Genomic DNA, 25,484 nt, shown 5'->3' on the forward strand with positions numbered 1-25,484 from the left:
GACTACACAGAGAAACCCTGTCTCAAAAAACCAAAAAGTTAAACAACAACAACAAAAACAAACCTCTAAGCACTGTCAATCTGAATGATTGTGTGGGGCGTCCAAGCCACTCCCAGTTTGCTGCTTTCTAATTCTAAAAAATTCTACAAATGTTAATTAATTTAATTAATTCTTCCTTTCTAACTTCACTGAATTCCTTTGTAACAAAGTCAGCAAAGAGCAAACACAGTAAGTACTTGTAGATGAATAGACTAGTAGTTACTTTCTACTTTACAAAGCACTTTCTTGTTTCTCGTTTAATCCCTATGATAGTAGAAAAGGGAGGAATCACTATCCATAGTTATTGAATTGAATAAAAAAAAAATGAGTATGTTTTAGTTTGAGACAGGTCTTATTGAGACAGGTCTCAATAAGATCTCACTCTAACCCAGGCTGACCTGGAACTCACATCACTCTTCCTGCAAAAGCACTGTGATCGATCACACATCTGGTAAGCACTGTGTCCTTTTTGTCTTGGATAAGAGAGACTGGAAAGGAGGCTAGGTAGAATTCCAGAAAGAAGAAAGTACCTAGTTTTAACTATAATATTTCTGAGGCTAGCCTTGAACTTATTCTCTCTGCTTCTGAAGAGCTGGGAATTCAAGCATACCCACAACAAGCTCCAGAGTCAGCTGTTGCTGCTTCACGCCTTTAATCCCAGCACTTGGCAGGCAGAGGCAGATGGATTTCTGAGTTCGAGGCCAGCCTGGTCTACAGAGTGAGTTCCAGGACAGGCAGAGCTACACAGAGAAACCCTGTCTTGAAAAACCAAAAAACAGAGTTGAAGCAAAAAATCAGAATTTTAGAAACTTGTTGGCTATCACCCTCCTTTTAAATTTTATACTTATTTTTATGTGTATGGGTACTCTGCCTACATATATGTCTGTGCCTGGTTCTCATAGAAAGAGTATCAGATTTCCAAGTATGTAGTTATAGGTGGTTGTTAGCCACCATGTAGGTGCTGGGATGCAAACCCTAGTCTTCTGGATCTTAATTACAGAGCCATCTCTTCTACATCCCTTCATTTTTACAAAATATTTATTTAATATGTATGCCTTTATGTCTACACACTTCTATGCCTGGTGCAGGTTGGGGCCAGAAAAGGGCAATGCATTTCCTAAAACTAGAGTCACAAATGGTTTCAAGCCACTATGTGGGTACTGGGAATTGAAGCCATGTCTTCTAGAAGAGCAGCCAGTGCTCTTAACTACCAAACCATCTCCCCCGCCCCCCCCCCCCCCCACTCTTTAAGGACGCTTCATGCATCCCAGGCTGGGTTTCAAACTGGTATGTTGTCAAAAATGATCTTAAACTTCCGGTGCTAGTTGTTTCTATTGTCAACCTTACACAACCTAGAATCACCTGGAATGAGGAACTATCCAGACTAGCCTAGCCTGTGTCCATGTCTGCAGGAAAATGTCTTGATGCAGGAGGGCTTAGCTTACTGTAAACACCAGCATCCTTATGAAGGTGGTCTGGGCTATATAAGAGAGCTGAGCATGAGCCAGTGGTCTAGCCAGTGAACAGCGTATTTCCAAGGTTTCTCTTTCAGTTCCTGCCTTAAAACTCCCTCAGCAGTGCACTGTAAACTGAAAGTGTGAGATGAACTAACTCTTGCCTCCCCAAGTCACTTTTGGTCATGGTATTTATTATGGCAACAGGAAAGTAAACCAAAACAACTTCTATCTTCCTGCCTTCACCTCCCAAGTGCTGGGATTAAAGGTCATGCCACCAGGCCTGTTTTATCAAGTACTGGGGATAGAATCTAGGGCTTCATGAATACTAGGCAAACACTACACTAACTAATCTACACTGCCAGCCTTAACTTCCAAATTTATTGTTGTTTTGAGACAGGGTCTCACTGTACCCCTGGCTGGCCCTGGAATCTGTGTACCATCAAACTCCTCAGGACTGTCATTGAAGGCCTGTGCTATCACATCCCTGATTAACTTATTAAGTGAGAATACGAAAATGGATTAATATAGTAGCAACTATAAAATTTGACTTTACAGTTTTTATTATTATTACTATTATTTACAATGTTTATTATTATTGTATGACTATTGTATTATTCTATGTCCCATCAAGTACATGTGGAGGTCAAAGGACAACTCCTCTGGAGTTATTCTCTTCTTTCCATGTTTATGTGGGTTTCATGGACTAAATTCAGATTTCTGGGCTTGTATGGCAAGCACTTTACCTACTGAGCCTATCTCACTGGCCCTTGAACACTTTACATTTAAAAATGAGAGGTACTATCTTGCTGGGCAGTGGTGGTGCACGCCTTTAATTCCAGCACTTGGGAGGCAGAGGCAGGCGGATTTCTGAGTTCGAGGCCAGCCTGGTCTACAGGATAGCCAGGACTACACAGAGAAACAGAGAAACCCTGTCTCGAAAAACCAGGAAAAAAAAAAAAAAAAAAAAGGTACTATCTTATACTATCACCACCTGCCCACCTCCAGTTTCACTATCCTTCAATCTATCCTACTAATCTTCACCTTTACCTTAAACTTACTATTAAAGACTAATTACACTTGAAGAAGCTAAAACTACATAGATCCTCCTGCTTCTACTACTTAAGTCAGTTGTTCTCAAACTGATGCTGCCACAACCCTTTAATACAGTTCCTTATGTTGCAGTGACCCCCCCCACCCATAAAATTATTTTTTTGCTATTTCATTAACTGTACTTTTGCTGTTATAAATAATAATGTAAATATTTTTTGGAAACAGAGGTTGAGTTGAAACTCACAGGTTAAGAACCACTGGCTTAAGTTTTGTGATTACAGACATATGCCATTTACTATGCCTGACTCATACGATGCTGGAGGTTGAACCTTGGGCTTCATGAATGCTAGGCAATCAATCAGCAACTAATCTACATCATACAGCTCTATTTTTAAATCTATATCTGGGGCTATATCATCACTTGGGAAGAAAAACAGGCACACCTCTGAGTTTCAAGGCCAGCCTGGACAGTCAGAGCTACTGAGAAACCCAGCCTTGAAAAGCAAAATAATCAAAGAAATGCAGCTAGGCCTGGTGGCACATACACATGCCTGTACTTGGGAGAATGATACAGTTTCAGTGAGCCAGGTCAACCTGGTACAGAGTGAGACACTGTCTCAATAATTTCCAAACTAAAAAATTATTCCCCATTAAACTGAAGTATTAACTCTTCAATACTGCATGTAATTTTGAGTATCAATATTGTATATAACTGCTCCATCACTGTATATTTCTATAGCATCAATTATTATCAGTAAAATACAAAGGCCAAAGGTTATACAGCATTACATTTAATAGCTCTTTTACTCCTTTCTCAAAACAAAACAAAACAAAACAAAAAACCTAAAGCTATTCCCTGATTTGATTTACAGAAGAAAAGGTAATCTACCACAGAAATGAGAAGAGAATCTAAAGGAGAGTAGCTCTAGGACTTAGCTTTATAGTTTCCCAAGAACAGTACCTAAGGCATGGTGACACATACCACTTTGCACATGAAAGGAAAAGGCAGAAGTATTAGGAGCTTAAAGTCAGCCTTAGGCTACACACCATGGAATACTGTCTCAAAAGAAAAAGTTCTTAGACAATTTTTGAACTGACTTTACAAGCAAAGTAAGGATATAGTTTTACTAAAATGTAAGCAGTGATCTCTTTCAGGGATAATTTTGATAATTTCTTGACCTTGGTGGTTACAACTTGGGATGGAATGGTTAGTTGGTATCAACTAGATAGAGGAGGAAAGCTGTTACATATCCTACAACACATAAGAGATCCTCCAAATAAAAAATTATCTCAATAATCTCAGCAGCTATGGCTACCTTGCTATGAGCATATACTAAATGCTTAGGTCAATTTCCAACACAGCAAACCAAATTCTCATAAAACACTTAATATCTGGCCTCTACTAAGATTTATTTAATATATATGTACACATATATGCATATGTGTACATATATATGTATATTGGGGGTAAGGGTGAGATGGGGTTTCTATGTGTAACAGCCCTGGCTCCTGAAGATGGATCTGCAGACCATGCTGGCCTCAAACTCGGAGAGATCAATCACCCTGTCTCTACCTCCTGAATGCTGGGATTAAAAGCATAGAACTTCAGAATTTTACAAAGTCTCTTACTAGCAATTAATCAGTATTAAAATACTGATGGCCTACAGGTAGGTGGCTTTCTGGGAGTTTGAGGTCAGCCTGGTCTGTTTAGCAAGTTTCAGGCCACCTGCCTTTATCTCTGGAGTGCTGGGATTAAAGGCATTCCCATCACAGCCAGCAAGGAAAAAAAAAAAAAAAAAAAAAAAAAAAAAAAAAAACCCCAGAACATCATAATCTAATAAAAAGACAAATAGCTAAAATGTAAAATGTGTGCTACAAACAGAGGATCACGTAAGTGCTATGGAAGCTTACAAGGGAGAGTGTGCCAGAAAAAAGCTTTCCAGGTGGTGATGCTCAAACTGAGAAAATAGTACAGAAAACACCAGGTTACAACTTTAAGATTTCAGTTCTCTTTTGTGCTTTTGCAGTATTTGATTTTGGGTCCATAAGGTTTATATAAACATCAAAGCTACAAGCTGATGGATCTATCTATTCAGATCAAACTGACAACTAACCCCATCAAATCTTACGTATCAGATTTCATTTCATCAATGTATTTCCCAGTATCCCTAACATGTTCAGCCTCATTTTTTTCATTTTATTGAAATGAATTCAATTATTTCTTTTATCATGTGTGTGTTTTGCCTGTGTGTTTAAGCTCTAGTTCTCTGGCCTCAATTTCCATAACTGGTGACGTTACAAGCTTGCACTACTTCTTGGCTTTTTGAGGCAGGGTCTCTCTCTATGCAACCCTGGCTGTCCTGGAACTCAGTATGTAGAGTAGGCTAGCTTTGTAGTTACAGAGAGCCTTCTGCCTTTGCCTCTCAAGTGCTGGGATAAAAGGTGTCCACTACCAAGGTTAAAGTCTCTTTCCCCATTTTTGAAGTTTAGTTCTCAAAAGTCTATGTTAAGTCTGGATGTAATGGCAAACATCTTTAATCACATTACCTCAGCGGTAGAGGTAGGTGGTCTCTTTGAGTCTGTGGCAAGCCTGGTTTACATAGAGAATTCCAGGCCAACCAGGGTTTTGAAGTGAGAGCTTGTCTAAAAAAAATAAAAAGTCCACATCAGGGTATACTAATCAAGTTTTCTTACTATATATAAGCAAACATGGTAGCAGCTAAACTAGTACTATTTTGAAAACTATGTCAAATGTCTGTGTCCCTTCCCCTACCAATAAAGAATTGCCAATATTGGGAGACTGGAACATACAGGAAGGGTAGAATATAGAAAAATTCTACCACACTTGAGTCAACACACCTGGAATTCCTGAAGCCTGTCTCTCACTTTACCTCCCTCCCACTTACAGAGCCTCTGTACTTGACGAGGAGTGGGGGTGATTGACAATTTAAATGCTAATGGCTACAGTAACTCAGAAATTCAGTATTTCTTACCTAGGTTTACTCGGAACAGAAAGAACTTTTCATTCCATTTGACCGGACAATTGTCAGTGTCTTATAAAAGCTAACGCAGTTCTGACTCACTGAACCCTCTGGTTAACCCTAGACAAAACGCGTCCTGTAGAGTGGTTAAGGAAGTGATGGGGAGACCTCACTGAAGTACCCCAAGGCACCACCTTAAAAGGGCCAGCCTACCGCGGGCTGTTCACCTCTACCCAGCCAATGAATGAGTAGCACCGGAAAAAACGAGGTCCACCCAGAGTGGGCTGCTACCCGAGACCACCCCCGGCCTACGCCCCACACAGTTGGATCCCCTCCTAGGGCTTCCCGAGCCAGGCCGCAGGGCCACGGGCCCCGCCCCCTCACGCAGGCCCGAAGGAGCGCGCCGGGCACGAGACTGGGCGGCGGAGAGGGCCCGGGGCGTCCGGCGCAGATGCCGGTACAGAGGAGAAGATCTACCCGCCCGGCCCCGGCAGCGCTCCCGACTTACAGCGGTGCGTCTGGAGTGAGAGCCTAGGTCCGTCCGTCACCCGCCGCTCACCAGAGCAGCGCGCGGCCTCCAGGAAACCGTCGCCGCCGCCGCCGCCACCGACCGCCGCTTTGGGCGCAGCGCGCAGAGGCCCGACTGCGTCACACGCCGTCTACCGTCAGAGGTCGGCCCCGGGCGCTCCGCCCTTGGCGGCCGGGCATTGGCAGGCCGGTCCGCCACTCGAGGACCACACCGTTATTCATTGGGTGACGTGCCTTTTGAAACCGAACGTGAAGGCGGTCTCTGATTAGGAGCAGAAGGGAAGAGGAGGGGCGTAAGGAATTGAGGGGAGAGGGGGGAAAAAAAAAAGGAGGGACTATGGGGAGGGACGTGGAGTCCCACTCCCTCTGCGGCAACGGTTGGCTAAGAGAGGGTCATGACGTCACACAGGGCCCCTCGAAGAGGGCTGATGAGTGGCTAGTGCTGTTTGGTGAGTGAGCACCAAACAGCAGTGACGTTGTGTCTAGACCCCGCCCCCTTCCTTGGAGCGCGGAGACTCGCTACGGAAGCTCCGACCAATCAGAAGGAAGGCCCAAGGATGACATGGTAATTGTTCTACCCTTCTCTAGCTCGGTCTGCGGGCAATAGCTTGCACTTGCGGAGCTGGAGGACCCTTCCGGGAGACCCATCAGTCCACAGAGCTTTTCTGCAGACACTCCACCCCCCCCACTGTTCTTTCCAGAGCAAGCCAGCCCTCTTAAACTTTTCCCCTCTGAATCTCTAGGGTAGACCTGAGCAATGGACTTGCCTTATAGAGCTTGATCCCAAATGAGGATTCTTGGCCCTTCAGCCTCAGCTGCACTTTCAGAACCTATACTTGTTCTGGATTTCTTGCGCAAATTTCTGGCCTTCTCCAGGACACATTTGGTAACCTTAACAAGTCGGGGTGAAGTTCAGGCAGTCTTCTTGTTAGTTACTTTGTATCTTACCTTGTTACTTTGTATCTTATTTTCTGTTCTGCGCCTCCCCCCTACCTTGGTCTGGGTCAAAGCTTCGTTTTCCTCCTTTTGGTGTCTTTCCTCCTTAGGACCTAGCAAAGAACAGAGGAGTGGGCATGTTCTAGAAACCAGACCTCTAATTATTGAGCTCTCACAGGTAGCAGGAGTTGTGCTCAAAAAGAGGGTACATACTACCTCTCTGCCACCTCCTGGGACATCAATATAGAACTGAAACGAGATTTGTTAAGACTTTTAAATGATTCCCTCAAATAAAAACATCATAAAGGGGCTGGAGAGATGGATGGGCTCCGCGATTAAGAGCATTGGCTGTTCTTCCAACGGTCCTGAGAGCTCAAGTCCCAGCAACTACATGGTGGCTCACAACCGTCTATAATGGGCTTTGATGCCCTCTTCTGTCTGATGCTCTCTTCTGTCATGCAGAAGAATACATACAAATAACACTCATATACATAAATAATTAAATCATTAAAAAAATCTTTAAAATGAAGTGATGCCAGGGCAGTGCGTGCCTGGCCAGGTACAAAGATTCAATTCCCAGCACCACATAACTGGGCATAAAGGTGCACACCTGTAGTCCCAGCATTTGGAAGGTGGAGGTGGGAGGATCAGAAGATGACAAGATAGCTCAGGTCAACGCTTTCTGCCAAGCCTGATGATGAGAGTCCATCCCTGGCTCTACATAGTGGAAGGAAAGAACTAGCTCCTGAAAACTGCTTTCTGACATTTACATACCCTCCATGCCACATCCACCCACCCATAAGCACACATTCAAAATAAACAAATGCAATAAACATTTTAAATAAACTGGTATGAAGATAAAATAAGAGAGTAAATGGAAGAAACATGATATATTGTCAGTGTTTAGTATATACTTGAAAGAATAGTTAATGTATAAATTGCCTAGTAGGAAAAGCTAGTTATTGAGCTCTCACAGGTAGCAGGAGTTGTGCTCAAAAAGAGGGTACATACTACCTCTCTACCATCTGCACCCATCTGCACCCACCATCCCCAAAACCCTCTCTCCAAATGCCCTGCTTTTCCATCATTCCTCCTCTGCCTTTACTCTGAAACAGAAAGTCAGCAGGTGGGGTGTAATAGCCAAGATCTGTAACTCCAGCTCTCAGGTAGCTGAAGCAGAATATGAAGCTGAGTGTCACCCTGGAATATGTGAAACTGTCTTAAAAACAAAATGAGAAACAACAATCCTTAGGATTTTCTCTTTTCATGTTTACAGTGGCTTTCTTGCCACCATCCCAAACCTCTAATTTTTTGGTCCTTCAATCTTCAAATACAGCTACATTTAAACCTGCCCTGGACATTTATGTTAGTGTCCTTAAGACTTGGCACATAGTAGATATACCTTTAAATTTACATATTTGATGCATAGATGAGTGAATTATTGTTTTAGCAGGAAAATAATAGAATTGTTGGACTTCAGAATCAGAAAACCCCCAGTTTAGATCCAGGCCCAGCTATGATCATATGGGGAAAATTCCCAAACTTCAGTTTTCTTGTCTGTAAAAATAAGGATAATTTTGTTTGACTTACAGACTATTGGGAGAATGAAATGAGAGGAATATAACATTTGATATGGTACCTGGTACACAGTATACCCTCAATAAGTGTTAGATATATTTTATTTTCTAAAAATAGGACTGACCATTTTAAATGTTTTAAGGCATGGGTTTTGAAATGTGTCTTAAGTGAATCAGCAGGTGAGTATATTTAATTTAAAGTACTAGTAGTTGTACAGAAGCTGGGATTCTTATATATGTGCTTATAGGAAGACTGGGGAGGATAGATTGAAAGAGAAATGCTTCAGTGAGGAGGACCATGATGATTTTGAAGTTCCTTATTAAGTATTATTCTGATGAACATGTAATCCATAGCTTATCATCCATCCCAGGGACCCTCGATTAGTAAAGCCATCAATTTGGAGCCAGAGCTTCCTCCACCCCCAACCCCACCCACTCACAGTCTAGTTGTTATAATACCTGAGAGTTGACATCATCTTCCTTAATCCACTCGATTTTTAAATTTATTATAATTATTTATTTTATTTTTGGTTTTGTGAGGTAGGGTTTCTCTCTGTAACAGCCCTGGTTGTCCTGGAACTTGCTCTGTAAACCAGGCTGGCCTTGAACTCACAGAGATCTGCCTGCCTCTGACTCCTGAGTTCTGGGATTAAGGCTGTGCACCACCACTGTCCTGGCCATTCCTTCATCCACTCTAAAGACAAGCAACTGGGGAATGCTCAACATATTTCCACACCAAGCCTTGTTGTAGGCTTAGGAGCCCAGAGATTCCCACAGCCCGGTATTGGCTGTCTCTGTCCTAGAAGCCTCTATCTTTTCTCACACACGACTTGAGAGATTTCTATGCAGCTATGAAAGATTAGTGCTCAGAGCAAAGACTGACCTGTGGAAACAGCAGGACCATCAAAGTGCAATGGTTTTGGACTGATGGCTCCAGGTTTCTATACGATGCAATGGAAAGCACAGTAGAGCTTGAGTCAAACAGAGTAAAGGTCTGTCTTAGATCTGCAAGTGTTCAGACTTTGACAAATTACGTGTGCTGTGTCACAGTTCCCTTCTGTGTGAATGGTAAGCTGTTTGTGATGGTCAGAGTAGGTAGTAGAACTTGCCAAATTCCTAGGTCATGCTTGACCCATAGTAAATATCAATAAGTGTTGATTCGCTCCCTCTTCTACAACTTGATAAGGAAGGCTGAGGTTTGTAAGTAGCACCCAATTGGATTTTTAGAAATTCCATGTGAATACTTTTGATGTTTGAGTATTTAGCACAAATCAAGAACTTTACCCAATGTTATGTTATACTTTTTCTATTTGTCCAACCTATTCTACTTCTGTTTCTCTTATTTCTTTTTTTCTTATTTTTATTTTTAAAATTTTGTGTGTAGGTGTTTTGTGTGCTTGTATGGCTGTGTACCACATGCATGCATTGCTTGCAGGGTAGAAAAAGGTGTCTTATCCCCTGGAACTGGAGTTATAGATGATTGTGAGCCACCAAATAGGTGTAGGGAATCAAACCTGGGTCCTTTGCAAAGACAGCAAGTGCTCTTAACTGCTGAGCCATTGCTTCAGCCCCCTTCTTTTCTTTTTGTTTTGTAATTGTACCTTTTTTTATTTAGCCCCAGTTTTTAGCTGGATCTATTGTTGTTGTTGTTTTTAAGAATGGTCTCACCTGGGTCACCTAGAACTCAATGTAGACAAAGCTGGACTCCAACACACAGCAATCCATCTGTCTCTGCCTCCTGATTGATAAAATTAAAGACATGCACCATAGTTCCTGGCCCTGGGTCTTAATTTAAGTTAATGTAGTTTACACAAACTCTAACTCATTCTTTTAAAGTGTATAACTCAGTAGTTTTTAAATACAATAAAACCGTTGTACTATCATCTCAACTATGTGATTCCAGGACAGTTTTTATAACCCCCTAAAAAAGATGCCCTACATCCTTTAAAATTGTTATGAACCTTTGTTCTTGAGCCCTAGCAAGCACTCATTAATCTCTTTCTTACATTGACTTACTGAAGTTATTTAATGCAAATATAATCTATGGATTTTGTGTCTGGTGCTTTCACTTGGGATAATGTTTTTAAATTTTATTGGCATAGATAGCTTGTATCAATATGACATTTCTTTTTATGGCTTAATAATATCCTATTATACATGTATACCATTTTCTGTGTACGAATCAGTTAATAGAAATTTGAGTTTCCACTTTTAGCCATTATGGATAATACTGCTATGAACATTTGGGTTTTTTTGTTTTGTTTTGTTTTGCTTTTTGTTTTTCGAGACAGGGTTTCTCTGTCTAGTTCTGGCTGTCCTGGAACTCACTCTGTAGGCCAGGCTGGCCTTGAACTCATAAATCTGCCTGCCTCTGCTTCCCAAGTGCTGGGATTAAAGATGTGTGCCACCACTGCCTGGCATAAATCTTTTTTAAAAAGCTCCTTTCCCAGCACCATGTCTGCCTACATGATACCATGTTTCCCACCATGATGATAATTGACTGAACCTCTGAAACTGTAAGCTGCTATGAACATTTGTATTCAAGATTTTGGTAGACATATGTTTCTCTTGTGTTTATACCTGGGAGTTGAATTACTAGAATACAGGATACATGGTAACTGTACTTAACTCCTTCTACCACTATGTCAAATGCTTTCCTTATAATTTTTTTTTTTTGGTGTTCTCGAGATCTATAATTTTGTTGATTTTTAATTACTGTTTTGTTTTTTAAAAAATATTTATTTGTGGATGTGGTGGCACACACCTTTAATCCCAGCACTGGAGGCAGAGGCATGTAGATCTGTGAGTTTGAGACCAGCCTGGCCTACAGAGAAAGTTCCCGGACAGCTAGAGCTACACAGAGAAATCCTGTGTGTGTGTGTATGTATATATATATATTATATATATTTATTTTGGGGGCTGGAGAGATGGTTCAGTGGTTAAGAACACCAACTGCTCTTCCAGAGGTCCTGAGTTCAATTCTCAGCAATGATATGGTGGCTCACAACCATCTGTAATGGGATCTGATACCCTCCATTGGTGTGTCTGAAGACAGTGACAGTGTACTCATGTATATAAAATAAATAAATCTTTAAAAAGAATATTTATTTTGTGTCATGTGCTCGTGAACCATCCTACATAAGTGTTGGAAACTGAACTTAGTCTGTAAGAGCAGTATATATTCTTAATCCCTGAGCAACTTTTCCAATCCCTATTGTATCATTTTTAGTAGTAGTAGTAGTAGCAGCAGCAGCAGCAGCAGTTGGTATTAGAAAACATGTGTCTGGCTGACTCCCGGGTGAGCCGTCATGTTCCTGCACTAATGCTGGCACTGGCAGTGGTCTCAGTGGCGGTATCAGTGGCACAGGCCCAGGCCCGGAGACATGGCATGGCTGCTGCCTCTGCCCACTGACACTTGACCTCCATGGCTCTTGGCCTGGCCCCTAGGCTAACCCAGCTGCCTCCAAGGCACTAGGATAGTCCCATGCAATAACCACCATCCTCACCATTAGATATCACAATACCCATTAACCCAGTAAATCAAAAGTTTTAAAGTTTATAGTTAACCAAACAGATTTATATATCAGCAAATACTCAAATCCCAAGATGTCCATACAATTTAGACAATTTATCTCAATTATCCTAACCTTTAGATTTCATATATACCTATGCTACTTAAAACCACTCAAGTCCATATCCGCTGCCATTTTCTCTCCCCCCTGTGTCTCTCTCTGCATCTCACTCTCTGCCACCCTTAGCTTCACCTCTCTTTTTTCTGTCCAATCACAGGCTTTGCGCTGCAAATAGATTGGACAGGGAAATTTCTGACACCGTAGTAGTTAGTAGGAGTAGTAGTAGAGTGTGTAGGCATATATGCCATTGCATACAAAGGCCAACTTATAGGAATTTATTTTCTCTTTTCACCTTCATGTGGGTTCTCAGGATGTGAAATCAAAGTATTAGTGTTACATTGCAAGTGTTTTGACCTGCTGAGCCATTTTGCTAGTTCAAAGTTTTTTAAAAATGTTGGGGGCTGAAAAGATAGTTCAGGGGTTAAAAAGTATTTTTATTGCAGTTGGGCAGTGGTGGTCACACTCTTTAGTCCCAGCACTTGGTAGTTGAAAGCAAGTGGACCTGTGTGAGCTTGAGGTTCCAGGACATCGAAGACTACACAATGATACCCTGTCTCAAAAAAAAAAAAAAAAACAGAAAAACAACAACAAAGTGCTTGTTGCTTTTGCAAGGGTTCCAGCTTCACAATTTTACAATTGTCTGTTAACTCTAGTTCCAGGAATCTGACATCCTCTTCTGATCTCTGTGGGCATGCACATGATGCACATACATAAAGTAGGCAAAACACACATACACACATGCACACACACATGCACATATACGTATATATATCTCGCTATGTAGACTTGCACTCAGTAGCCATTGCTGGCCTAGAATCCACTAAGCTGATCTCACTTCCTATTCTCTTTCACACTATTATTGTTTTAGTGCTTGCCTGCCATAGATACTACCACATGAATTCTTAATTAGCAAAGAGTCATGCTATTAAATACCTTTATAGGAAGAATGAAATTCATTAAGATGGAAGCACAAGGTAAAAATATTCCAGACCAGATGATTGGGGAAGCACAGGTAGCATCAAGAAATCACTCACCACCGGGCAGTGGTGGCACATGCCTTTAATCCCAGCACTTGGGAGGCAGAGGCAGGTGGATTTCTGAGTTCAAGGCCAGCCTGGTCTACAGAGTGAGTTCCAGGACAGCCAGGGCTACACAGAGAAACCCTGTCTCAAAAAACAAAAACAAAAGAAAAGAAATCATTTATCATATCCAGGATTGTAATCCTGGATTTTATTCTAGAAGCAACAGGAAAGCCAAAGAAAGTTCTTTAGAACAATGAAGATTCTACTATTGTGTGTCTGGTTATTGGAATTAGATGGGTAGCCCCAGGGTGTTTTTTTTTTTTTTTTTTTTTTTTTTTTTTTTTTTCATGACAACCCTCTCTGTCTTGGAACTCACTCTGTAGACTAAGATAGTCTTCAGCTCACAGATCCACCTGTCTCTGCCCCCACGTCCTGGGATTGAAAGTGTGCCTGGCTGACTTTTTTTAAGGGGAGAAGGACTGAGATCAAAGGCATGTACCACCATGCCCAACAAGTCTATTGTTATTTTTTGAGATTTTGTGTTTTATTTTATGAGTATTTTACCAGAATGCATATCTATGCACTATGTGGGAGAAGTGCCCATAGAGGCCAGAAGAGAGTATCAGATATCCCGGGACTGGAATCACAAATAATGCTAAGATGTTATGTGGGTGCTAGGAATTGATTTGTGGTCATCTGGAAGAACAGTCAGTGCTTTAATCACTAAGCCATCTCCTCAGCCCCAGAGTGTGGGCTTTAAAACCATCCAAGAAGGATGTCTTGATCCTAACAAAGATATCTGGGAAAGACAAAACTCAGCAGTTAAGGAAGAACATAGTTTTCTTTGCCTTTCTGTGAGGCAGGGCCATTGTTGGGCCTGGGTGTCTAGCATTGCCTGTGTCTCTGCCTTCTTTATCTCTTCACCTTCCTCAGCTCTACTCCCTTCATCCAGTCAGTAGCAATTGCTCTCAAAAGGCCTATCTTGCAATTTTTTGTTTTTTTTTTGTTTTTTTTTTGTTTTTGTTTTTGTTTTTGTTTTTTTCGAGACAGGGTTTCTCTGTATAGCCCTGGCTGTCCTGGAACTCATTCTGTAGACCAGGCTGGCCTCAAACTCAGAAATCTGCCTGCCTCTGCCTCCCAAGTGCTGGGATTAAAGGCGTACACCACCACCGCCCGGCCTATCTTGCAATTCTTAAAGTGCTGCTAGATTGTTTCAGTACAGTCTTTAAAACCCAGTTCAGGGCTGGAGAGGTGGCTCAGAGGTTAAGAGCATTGACTGCTCTTCCAGAGGTCCTGAGTTCAATTCCCAGCAACCACATGGTGGCTCACAACCATCTATAATGAGATCTGGTGCCCTTTTCTGATATGCAGGCACATATGCAGGCAGAAAACTGTACATGATAAATAAATCTTAAAAAAAAATTTTAAAAACCCAGTTCAGTAAAGTCCATCAAATATTTTCTATTCTCTTCCTCTATTCTTGCCCCTGCATTAGGCTGAAAGATCAAGCAATCTATTAAGTGGGGGTTGTCTCCTTATACTAGTTTCTGAACACTTGAGAGACTGAGGCAAGTAAGTTGCTGTATCTGACACCAGCCTAGGCTATATGGTAATTTCTAGGCCAGTCTGGGTCACAGACTATCTCAAAAAATAAAAGAACTTCCAGAAGGGTGTGGGGGTCTAGACAAGCAATTCATTTGCTACTTTGTGGCCAGAATCTTAATAAAATGTGATAGAGACTTCTCTCCCCTTTCTGCCTCTACTACCCTCTCAACTCCCCTTCCATGCCCTGAATAAACTCTATTCTATACTAAAACAAAACAAAACAAAACAAAACAAAACAAACAAACAAAACAAAATACCCCCCACCCCATAGAATGTTTCTAGTGTTACAGATGTGGGAAGCTAGGGTCTAAAATCTAATTGCTGAAGTAGAGGATGACCAGATTGCAAAAGCAGTTGAGTACCACGCTAAGAAATTTATCCCTGCAGTGGCACATGGTGGCACATGCCTTTAATCCCAGCACTTGGGAGGCAGAGGCAAGCAGATTTCTGAGTTCGAGGCCAGCCTGGTCTATAGAGTGAGTTCCAGGACAGCCAGGGCTATACAGAAAAATAGTCTCGAAAAACCAAAAAAAGAAATTTATCCCTGCTTATAAAAGCCATGGAGAGCTACTGAATAATTGATTATCAGCAAAGAAGGGACATGATCACGTTTTAACAGGAGTGATGGTTACTGTACACCTTTACTCCCAGCTTTGGAGAGCCAAAAATAAGCAAATCTCTATGAGTTGGGGCCAGCCTGGTCTACATAGTGAGTTCCAGGTCAGCCACTGCTAAAAGTTAGACCCTGCCAAAAATAAATAAATGAGAGCAATGGGGTTGGGGCACCAATGTGGACTAAAAAGATGGCTCAGTGGTTGAGAGCAGTTACTTCATTACTGTTCTTGCAGAGGACCTGGGCTCTCTTCTCATCACCCATATGATGACTTATAACTCCTGCTCAAGGGGATCCAATGCCAGCTTCTGCACAGACATGGTATACATGCATATACTTAGTCACACATACATGTACATAAAAATAATCCTAAAAGAAGATTAGTCCTAAAGAATGTGATATTGGGTGTGATGGTAGATGCCTATTTTCCCAGTGTGAAGAGGCTGACTCAAGAGGATTGCTTGAGTTTGAGGGCAATCTGGAATAGGGAACAAGTCAAGCCCAGCCTGGGCTACATAGGGAAACCCTGTCTTAAAAAAAGAAAAGAAAAGAAAGGAATATATATATATATATATATATATATTACTTTTTAAAAAAAAATTCTCCTGGTGTAATTGTTGTCTGAGAGGCATGTTGCCTTAGTCTGCTAACCTAGGCCTAGTCCTGGAAGCTTCTAGCCTCTGTGCAATCTAATCTAGAATTAGAATGTTTTCAGATTCTGAGATTTACTGCTGAATAATCCTGCCCTTTATAGTTCTTTCTGAGCTCTGGCTGGCTGATTCAACTCGGTTGTTCTGACTCAAATTCCTTTCCAAGATGACTGACTGAATCTGGCTTCTTTTTCATCCTCTGACTGAATTGATGTGCTTAGCTTCATACTAACTTTGACAATATATTCTAATCTTCTGGCTCCTTATTCTCTGGTTCTTTCTGTCTTTACCTGTGTTTATCTTGTTCTCTCTGCAACCTGTTTCTATCTTTCTGTTTGTTTTTTTGTTTTGTTTTGTTTTTGTTTTTCGAGACAGGGTCTCTCTGTGTATCCCTGGCTGTCCTAGAACTCACTCTGTAGACCAGACTGGCCTTGAACTCAGAAATCTGCCTGCCTCTGCCTCCCAAGTGCTGGGATTAAAGACATGTGCCACCACTGCCCGGCTCTTTCTATCTTTCTATAACTGTCTGGTAAAACTGTCTCTCTTCTCTCTTCTTCCTCTTCCTCTCCTCCTCCTCCTCCTCCTCCTCTTCTTCCTCTTCCTCCTCTTCCTTCCCCCCACCCCCCGCATGCTCACTCAAGTAGCTTCCCTTTCCTCTCTCTTTCATGAGAGTTGGATATATCCTATTCTGTCAAATCATTCTCTGACTCATCACTTTGCCACTCAATTAGACATAACTTTCAAACATGGATATTTCCTTATACAAACTAACTTTACCTTCATTGTTTGGGATTAAAGGTGTATACTTAGGTGTTTGTATTCCAGCCAAAGTAGCCATATTGCTGGATTAAAATCCTTCTACAAAGAAAAGCAAAAAATGAGCCAATAGGGCTGGAGAGATGGCTCAGTAGTTAAAAGCACTCACTGGTCTTGTTTTGTTTTGTTTTGTTTTTGAGACAGCGTTTCTCTGTGTAGCCCTGGCTGTCCTGGAACTCACTTTGTAGACCAGATTGGCCTCAAACTCAGAAATCCTCCTGCCTCTGCCTCCCAAGTACTGGGATTAAAGGTGTGCACCACTACTGCCTGGCAACTCACTAGTCTTTTAATGGTCCTCAGTTCAATTTCCAGCACCACATGGCAGTTCACAACTGTCTAATGGCATCTTCTGGTGTGTGTGTGTATCTTTAAAATGTACATATATAATGTACATAAAATGTGTATATAGATGCACATATATCTTTAAAAATGAATAGAAATTTTTATTTATTTATTTATTTATTTATTTATTTATTGGTTTTTTGAGACAGGGTTTCTCTGTGTAGCCCTGGCTGTCCTGGAACTCACTCGGTAGACCACGCTGGCCTCGAACTCAGAAATCCCCCTGCCTCTGCCTCCCAAGTGCTGGGATCAAAGGCGTGTGCCACCATTGCCTAGTGAATAGAAATTTTAAAGAAGAGTCATTATAGATAAACTTTGAGGGTGGTGGAGAGACAAGTCAATGAAGAGTTCTTATAACAATTCTTATAGGAAATCTTTTCTGTTTTTCTTTTTTTTATTCCTTTATTTTGTGGATTGATATTTTACCTGTATATACGTATGTGTACCATGTGCATGCTTTGTCCCCTAGGAAACCAAACAAGGGTGACAAATTTCCTAGAACCAGAATTACAGATGGTTATGAGTTACCACGTAGGTGCTAGGAATCAAACCCAGGTTTTCTGAAAGAGCAGACAGTGCTCTTAACTGCTGAGACATCTCTTCAGCCCCGTGGAGCTGTTCTTAACACATCAGGCTATATTTTCTTTTTTATCCCCCACTTGTGCACTGCCCCCATGCTATTGGATGCTGAACTATCTTTGTGAACACTGAGTCTGTGTGAAAGGGTGTGGTATGAGGGTGTGCATATGGGGAATGGATGATAACTGTGGATAAAACTGGACATCAGTGATGCTATTTAAGGCATAGTCTGTCTAGGGTATTTCCAGATATAAGCAAATCCACAGGAGAAGGAGAGATACCAGAAAATATCAACCTCCAACAGCAATTGGACAATGGACAAATGCCAATTTAGGAAGCACTGAGTGCCTGCTTTTTGAGGGGAGACTGGCGGCTTAATTGCTCATTCATTTTCTAATGATTTTTAAATTTTTTAACATTTATTTATTGATGTGTGTTTGTGTGTGTGTGTTCGTGCACATACATGTGCCCAACTCATGTGTGGAGGTAAGAAAACAGTTTATGGTTGGTTATCTCCATATCTCTCTACCACAGACTGAGGTGGTCATATTTGACAGCAAGTGCCTTGCCATTTTGACACACATATTCCCCTCCCCTCTCCCTTTTTTTTTCCCTTTTGAGGCACAACAATCAAGGCTGGCTTTAAATTTGCCACATAACCAAGGATGACCTTGAATTCCTGGTCTTCCTGCCTCTACCTCCCTACCACTGAAATTACAGGCCACTGGCACCACGCCTATTAAATCACTTTTATCTGTATGATAGTTTTCACCAAATTTGCCCATCTAGTTTATTAAGAGGATCAAATGGGGCCGGGAGGTGGTGGCGCATGGCTTTAATCCCAGCACTTGGGAGGCAGAGGCAGGCGGATTTCTGAGTTCAAGGCCAGCCTGGTCTACAGAGTAAGTTCCAGGACAGCCAGGGCTACACAGAGAAACCCTGTCTCGAAAAAACAAAAAAAAAAAAAAAAAAAAAAAAAAACCAAACAAAACAAAACAAAAAAAACCATCTCTCTGGGTCACCTCCATCATTACCAGTACCTGTCACAGAGAGGACCTAGGACGAGCAAACCAACAAGACTAAATCCAGGGAAAAGAGCTCTTGCAAGTTAATCAGCATGTCTGAACATCTGTTTTCTGTTCTCCAGTGTGGCAACTATAGCTATCCTGTGGGGTTGACTCTATATAGTGATTGTTGGAATGACTTCAGGCACATGAGTAAGTAATGTGCCTTTGGAGAGTTTTCTACTTGGTAAAGTGAGGATATTAATTCTACCTTGGTGAGGGATTTAGCTTAGTTGGTAGAGTACTTGCCCAGCATGCACTAAGCTTTGATTCCCAGCCATCCACAAACCGTGGGCTGGTGATACACACTTGTAGTCCTACACTCAGAAGTGGAGGTAGAAGAGGTAGTCATCCTTGGCTACATAGCAGGTTTCTTACCTACCTCTTGGAGGAGGAGGAGGATATTATTTTTTACTTTGCAATGTGTGAATGCTGTTGGAGACTAGAGGACAACTTGTGTAAGTCAGTTCTCTTTCTCCACTCTGCTATTTCCAAGGATTGAACTCAGGTTCTAGGCCTTGGTAGCAAGTACCATCAGCCACTGAGCTACCTCATCAACCCAGCGGTCTCACTGAACAACACATCTTACCCACAGGAGACTCAGTTGAGAAAAAAAAAAAAAAAGATCCACTTTATTTTTATGAGGATCAAATGAGTTAAATGCATAGTAGCAATGTGCCTAGGATATACAGATTATCAGAATGTGTGATTATTACTGTGAGAATTTAAGTAGGATTTTAGCGGTGATAACTGTCTGGCTCAGTAGGACCCACATCTGCTGCAGTTGGTCCTGGCAATCCAAGATGTCTACAGGAGAAATTGTTGGTCCCATCATCCTCCTTCTGATTTTGGATAGTATAGTCTTTCCCAGGACTATCAGTCTAGGCCAGGCCAAAGTGGGAAAAAGAACACTGGGACCTGGTTTCTCTCTCTCTCTCTCTCTCTCTCTCTCTCTCTCTCTCTCTCTCTCTCTCTCTCTCTCTCTCTCTCTCTCTCTCTCTCTCTCTCTCTCTCTCTCTCTCTCTCTCTCTCTCTCTCTCTCTCTCTCTTTTTGTGTGTGTGTGTGTGAAGAGCCCTAAAGCTGGGGTCTGGCTGAACGCTCCCATCACTCCACCCCCACCCCTACCTCCACCTCCCACCCCAACTCTCACCCCCACTCTCACCCTCACCCTCACCCTCACCCTCACCCTCACCCTCACCCTCACCCTCACCCTCACCCTCACCCTCACCCTCACCCTCACCCTCACCCTCACCAGCGATGTCGGACTGGATAGGGCGCCATCTTCTGATAAAAGGTGAGAACAGCTTTGGACCTGAGTTTCTGGAATGGGCTCAGAAGATCTATCCGCAATGTGGCTTTTGGTTTATTTTATTTTATTTTATTATTATTTTTTTTTAGCTCCTTTTGTTGGATGCTGTAGCTGGCCATAGAGAAAAAAGTTGGAGGGAAAATAGCCAAGGCTGGGGCAAAATTGGCGTAATGTTTCAGAAGTGCAAATTCGATTAAAATGAGCATAGAGGACTGGAGAATCGGGTCAGGTAATGAAAGAATTTGGGTTCCACTGAATTTTACGTTCTTTCAACAGGTGATGGCATGCAGCCAGAAGTAAGATGACAAGGTGACTTATCCAACATGTCAAAGCCATGTGTCCAGGGCCCCCTGACTGCTCCCACGTACTCAGAAATAGTGGGGACAGAGCCGACCTGGGGAGGCTTGGCTTCAGGAGACGCTAGATTATAAAGAAATCCCGGAGTCCTGATTCCCCAAAATGGGGAGGAGCCAGTGTAGAAACGGGCCCAGTTTCCTCTTTAAGACCCACCCCAGAGCGCTGGCCCCGCCTCACGCCATTGCTGCTGCGACCCGCCCCCTTCCACTCGCCTCCGGGCCGGGCTGGGGCTCCCGGTTCCGTGCCCCTGGCTACGGGGTACGACCCCCTAGCCACCACTACTTGGGTGAGTAAGGAGGGAATGGCCAGTTCGGGCTACAGGGCAGTGCCACTCCGGGAGCCCTGCCACGAGGTCTGGCCTCCGCAGGCCTGCGTCTAGATGCCTGCCTGCCCGCCTTGTGCACACACTCGGAACCGGGAACTGCAGGCATCCAGATGCCGAACCGATGTCTTACCTTTGCCCACTTGGTGACTGGGCTAGGTGTGCTGGGTTTAAAGACTGCCTAATTTATTCCGCAGGGCCTTCTGCTCAAGATCCCTCCAGGCACCACGGATGGAGGCGTGGGGGAGCCTTGGAACCTCAGACTAGTTTTGAATACCAGCTCTGCCAGTTACTAGCTTGTGGCTTTAAGTAAGTGTGTGTGTGTGTGTGTGTGTGTGTGTGTGTGTGTGTTTTTAAACTACCCTAGGACTCAGTTTCCTCTTCTGTGAAATGGGAACCCAGAGAACAACACCTATTCCCAAAATAAACAGAACTAAAAGAGATTGTATATCGTGTATTGAGCTCAGAATGTAGATTCTGACAGGAGTGTGGTAGTGAGACTTTAGGGACTTTGGATATGAAGTGGTGATACTTATACAAAAGCAGTTTTCAGAGCCCTGTAATCTCAGCAACAGGGAAGCAGAGACAGAAGGGTTGGGAGTTTCCAGCAAGCCTGGGCTACACAGTAAGATCCTTTCTCTGGAAGTGTGTACACAAACACATGCACACACAAACTAAAATAAAATGAAATCAACTAAGTAGTGCCAGTAAAGAAGTTAAGGCTGCCTAGGAGCAGAGCTTATAGTAGTGAGCTCCTCAAACTAAGATAGAACGCACTGGCCATGGTAGAGGGGCCTCAGGAGTAGTCTAAACCATGTGATTTCCTCTTGTACAATTTTAAACAGGCCCAGGATGGTTAGGTGACTTGTCCAAGGTCATACAAAAAAGGGAGACCAGGCACACTGCCAAGAAGTGGAATCAACTATCTTTTGTTTGTTTCTGACACTGTCCTTGAACCACCTCATTGACCCTGCATGGGGTGAGGTCTGTTCAAGCTGAAGGTCCCATCTTCAGTTAGAGGAGCCCAGTGGTTCCCAGGGGATACAGAGCAGCTGCCTTCAGGGAGGAGTATTAGGAGGAGGCTTGGGTTAAATCTACTTCAAATAGAGTCTAGGTGTGGGCTGGGTAGGGACAGTGCTCTTGTCTAGGGTCCTATCCAGAGAATGAGTAGATCTGGAAGGGTCATCAGTGCCACTTCCAACTTCCCAGGGAGATGCTTGACCAAATATGTATTGCCCCAAAGGGGAGGAAGAACTTGAGAACTTAGGCCAGGCTGCTTGATCTGTCCTGGCAGAAAGGTAGGTGGAAAGGCAGAGGAAAATGTGGAGGTGTGTCCACCTGTTTCTGGTATGCTAGGAGGCCAGCCTGAGATCAGAGTTCTATTTAAGGGTGGGGCCAGGAAGAGTCATGGCTTGAGACCAGAAAGGCCGGTTTATATGTATCTGGAGCCAGTTATAGTTTGGCACTAAGAAGCCTAAACTCTGAGAATGACTGTTCTGCAGGTTCAACTTTGAGGAAGAGACTCTCTGCCTCTTGGTTTTTCCATTTTTACAATGGGCACAGGAAGATTGGCTCCTGGGTATAGATATGTGGTATTTATGTTCTCTTTTGCTCACTCCAGCTCTAATCTGATCTTCCTGTCTAGAGTTTTGGTTGAGAGAGAAAGGGATCAAGAAGATCAGAATTGAAATATATGACTCTGTGTGGACCCTGTGTTTCCTTACTGCTGATCCTGCTTTACCTTCCCTTCTATACCATACACTCTGAGAGGGTCGGGCTAGGGCTGCCAGTGTGTGCTTAGCTGTCGTAGTGCCTGACAGTAGAAACACACTCTCTCTTTCTATCTCTCTCTTTCATCTCCTTCTCTCTTTATGTCTCTCTCTGGTTTCTTGAGACAGGGTTTTTCTGTGTAGCCCTGGCTATCCTAGTAATTGCTCTGTAGATTAGGCAGACCTCAAACTCACAGAGATCCACCCGCCTCTGCCTCCCAAGTGCTAGGATTAAAGGCGTGCACTACCACTGCCCAGCAGACTCTTGTCTGAGGGAAAAATCAGTTTCAAGAGCCTTTACCTCATCTCAGGAGGCACTGGGTGTTGGGAAGCCACCAGAAGCTGATCAAGCAGCTCTGACCTGCACATAGCAGGCCAGGCTATCTCTAGGCCTGATTCTGCAAAGCCTTTCACCCTTAAAGCACGTGAGGCTGCAGACAGGGACAATCATGGGATGGAGGTTCTATCAGCTTCTATGGAGTCCCCACTGCACTGGATTGCTGTGCCTGCAATCCCAGAGCCTGGGATGGGCCTGAAGGTGCAGCAGGGCCCTGCACTGGTGAGTGAAACAGTGAGAACCAAGAGGCTGGGGCAGAGGCTTTGGGGTGGGCAGGTAGGCACAGGCCAATCTGTCCACCAGTTGGTTTTAAGTTTGGTTCTTGAATCAGTGAAAGACTAGATAAACTAACTACTGCAGTCCAAGGCCTATTTAGACTGGAAGAGTTGAAAGGCCTTTCAGTCTGTTTCTAGCATTGTCTTAATATAGATGGAATTCATTGTCTTTCTTCAGAAACTGAAGTTGAGTGTTGCTTTGGGATTCTGAGTCTTCTTCATCTGTGAAAGGAGCTGCCAGAGTTTAGGAGTCTCCTCAGACTTCCTCCGTTAAATTTTGGATTGAGCATGAGTGCTTGCATTATCAACTGTGCCCTCAGCCCTGCTGCCTGGGGCCATGACAACACACCTTTCATCCTTAGGTCTAACAAGATGTACCAGGTCCCACTGACACTGGACCGGGATGGGACCCTAGTCCGGCTCCGCTTCACTATGGTGGCACTGATCACTGTCTGCTGTCCACTTGTGGCCTTCTTCTTCTGCATCCTGTGGTCCCTGCTCTTTCACTTCAAGGAGACAACATCTACACACTGTGGGGTAGGGCTTGGAGGGTACTGGTGGCTTATATTAACAGAATTAGACAGTTCTCCTGTAGGCTCCATCAAATGTACTGGCCTACTGGGTGGTGATGGGTTGTTTGTAAATTGAGGTCTCATGAATTAGGTTCCTTTTACTTTCTATGAAAGTTATAGGAACTGGGGTTACTAAAGTTGGGTAGCCCCCAAACCCAGAACCTTGGCCAGGTATAGAGGTTCATGTCTTTAATCCCAGCATTTGGAAGTTAGAGGCAGGTGGATCTCTGCGGTCAACCTGATCTTCATAGTGAGTTCCAGGCCAGGCAGGGTTATATAGAAAAAGACCCTGCCTTAAAAATAAACAAAGAAATAAAAACCCAGAATCCAATTACTGCTTCATAGAGGAACAGATTCAGGAGCTCCTATAGGGTTTCCTAGAGGGGAAGGGAGAGGATGGGATTGGGATAGAGGACATTGTAAGTTTCACAGTGTGTCACTTTGGGCTTTTGCCTGTGTCTGTGGGAATGCAATTTTGTGCACGTATGTGATTATGAGGAACATGCCTATATTTAATGGCTTCAAGAACAGTTGTATGTGTGAGAAAAACTCGGTCTGTGTGGAGACCTAGTTATGTGCATGAGTATGTATTCTAGGGTGGGTCCATGCCCTCTGAGGGTACTTGAGCTATGCAAAGAGATTTGAGTTTCTCCATAGAGTATGAGGGTAAATCGGGTAATACTTGTGTTGATGTCTGTTATGTTTCTCCTTCACTGACAGTGCTACCTGAGGCCCAGAAAGTGCCAGTTTCTATGTCCATAGAGAGGTTGATGGTGCCTGCCCTGCTCCTCTCTAAGACTAGGGTAGAGCTCCAGGTAGAGACAATATGGGAAGTTGGATTGGGGAGTACAAAGGGTCTAAAACAGGATGAGGAAGAGAATGAGAAAGAATAAGAGATCATAAGGTTAGGAGGTGGGTCAGGAGATAAAGAGGCAGGGCCTCAGGTGAGGGAGAGCCTGGACATGGAGCTTAGCTAGCTTTAGAGAGAGCTTTGAAGACCCTTTAGATGACCCTCACCTCCTATAAAAGACCATTTGCTCCAGAGGAAGTCTAGGTCCAGCAGAGGATTCTGTCTGGGAGTTTGGGGTGATGGTCCTCTTCTTTTGTTCAATATGACTTGAAAGTTTTCTTTCAGCTGGGTGGTGGTGGCGCACGCCTTTAATCCCAGAACTTGGGAGGCAGAGGCAGGTGGATTTCTGAGTTCAAGGCCAGCCTGGTCTGCAGAGTGAGTTCCAGGACAGCCAGGGCTACACAGAGAAACCCTGTCTTGAAAAACCAAGGGAAAAAAAAAAAAGAATGAAAGCCTATCTTACCCCTACCCTCCAATAAATAAGTAAAAGTAAATGGAAGGAACAGGACTGGGAGAAAAGAGAGTAGCTAGGTTAGCAGTTCTCAGCCATTGGGGGGGGGTTGTCACATAGCAGATATCCTCCATATCAAATATTTACATTATGATTTATAAAGTAACAAAATCAGTTATGAAGTAGCAACAAAATGTTTGGAGGTCACCACCCCATAAAGAACTATAGTAAAGGACTACAGCTTTAGGAAGGTTGAGAGCCACTGAGCTAGGTGAGCTAAGATCATTTCCTGCCTTAGTGCTGCCTTCAGATAGTGCATCATGTATTCCCATTACCTAACTCCTGCCCAT

General features: G+C 43.2%; 2 protein-coding genes across 15 annotated transcripts in view; one reads left to right on the top strand and one right to left on the bottom strand.

Moving 5' to 3' along the window:
- Positions 1 to 6,446, bottom strand: part of Nup98 (nucleoporin 98 and 96 precursor) — an 87,099-nt gene extending 80,653 nt beyond the window's left edge. For 4 of the 7 annotated variants that reach the window (XM_034503497.2, XM_076939251.1, XM_076939243.1 and 1 more), the window contains exon 1: positions 6,036 to 6,174. The gene's annotated coding sequence lies outside the window, so the exon portion shown is untranslated. Of the gene's footprint in view, positions 1 to 5,093; positions 5,190 to 6,035 lie in introns of all 7 variants that reach the window. The other 3 variants (XM_034503536.2, XM_034503506.2, XM_034503525.2) reach the window with 3 other exon arrangements.
- A 55-nt stretch (positions 6,447 to 6,501) lies between these two features.
- Positions 6,502 to 25,484, top strand: part of Pgap2 (post-GPI attachment to proteins 2) — a 29,056-nt gene continuing 10,073 nt past the window's right edge. For 2 of the 8 annotated variants that reach the window (XM_034503629.2, XM_034503636.2), the window contains exons 1-3: positions 20,574 to 20,844; positions 21,078 to 21,189; positions 23,624 to 23,798. In XM_034503629.2, coding sequence (XP_034359520.2) covers positions 20,661 to 20,844; positions 21,078 to 21,189; positions 23,624 to 23,798 — 471 coding nt within the window. In that variant the 5' untranslated portion in view covers positions 20,574 to 20,660. Of the gene's footprint in view, positions 6,621 to 20,292; positions 20,431 to 20,477; positions 20,511 to 20,558; positions 20,845 to 21,077; positions 21,190 to 23,623; positions 23,800 to 25,484 lie in introns of those variants that run through there. The other 6 variants (XM_034503574.2, XM_034503612.2, XM_076939306.1 and 3 more) reach the window with 6 other exon arrangements.

Source organism: Arvicanthis niloticus, chromosome 1, assembly GCF_011762505.2.
Source record: "Arvicanthis niloticus isolate mArvNil1 chromosome 1, mArvNil1.pat.X, whole genome shotgun sequence".
Lineage (NCBI taxonomy): Eukaryota > Metazoa > Chordata > Mammalia > Rodentia > Muridae > Arvicanthis > Arvicanthis niloticus.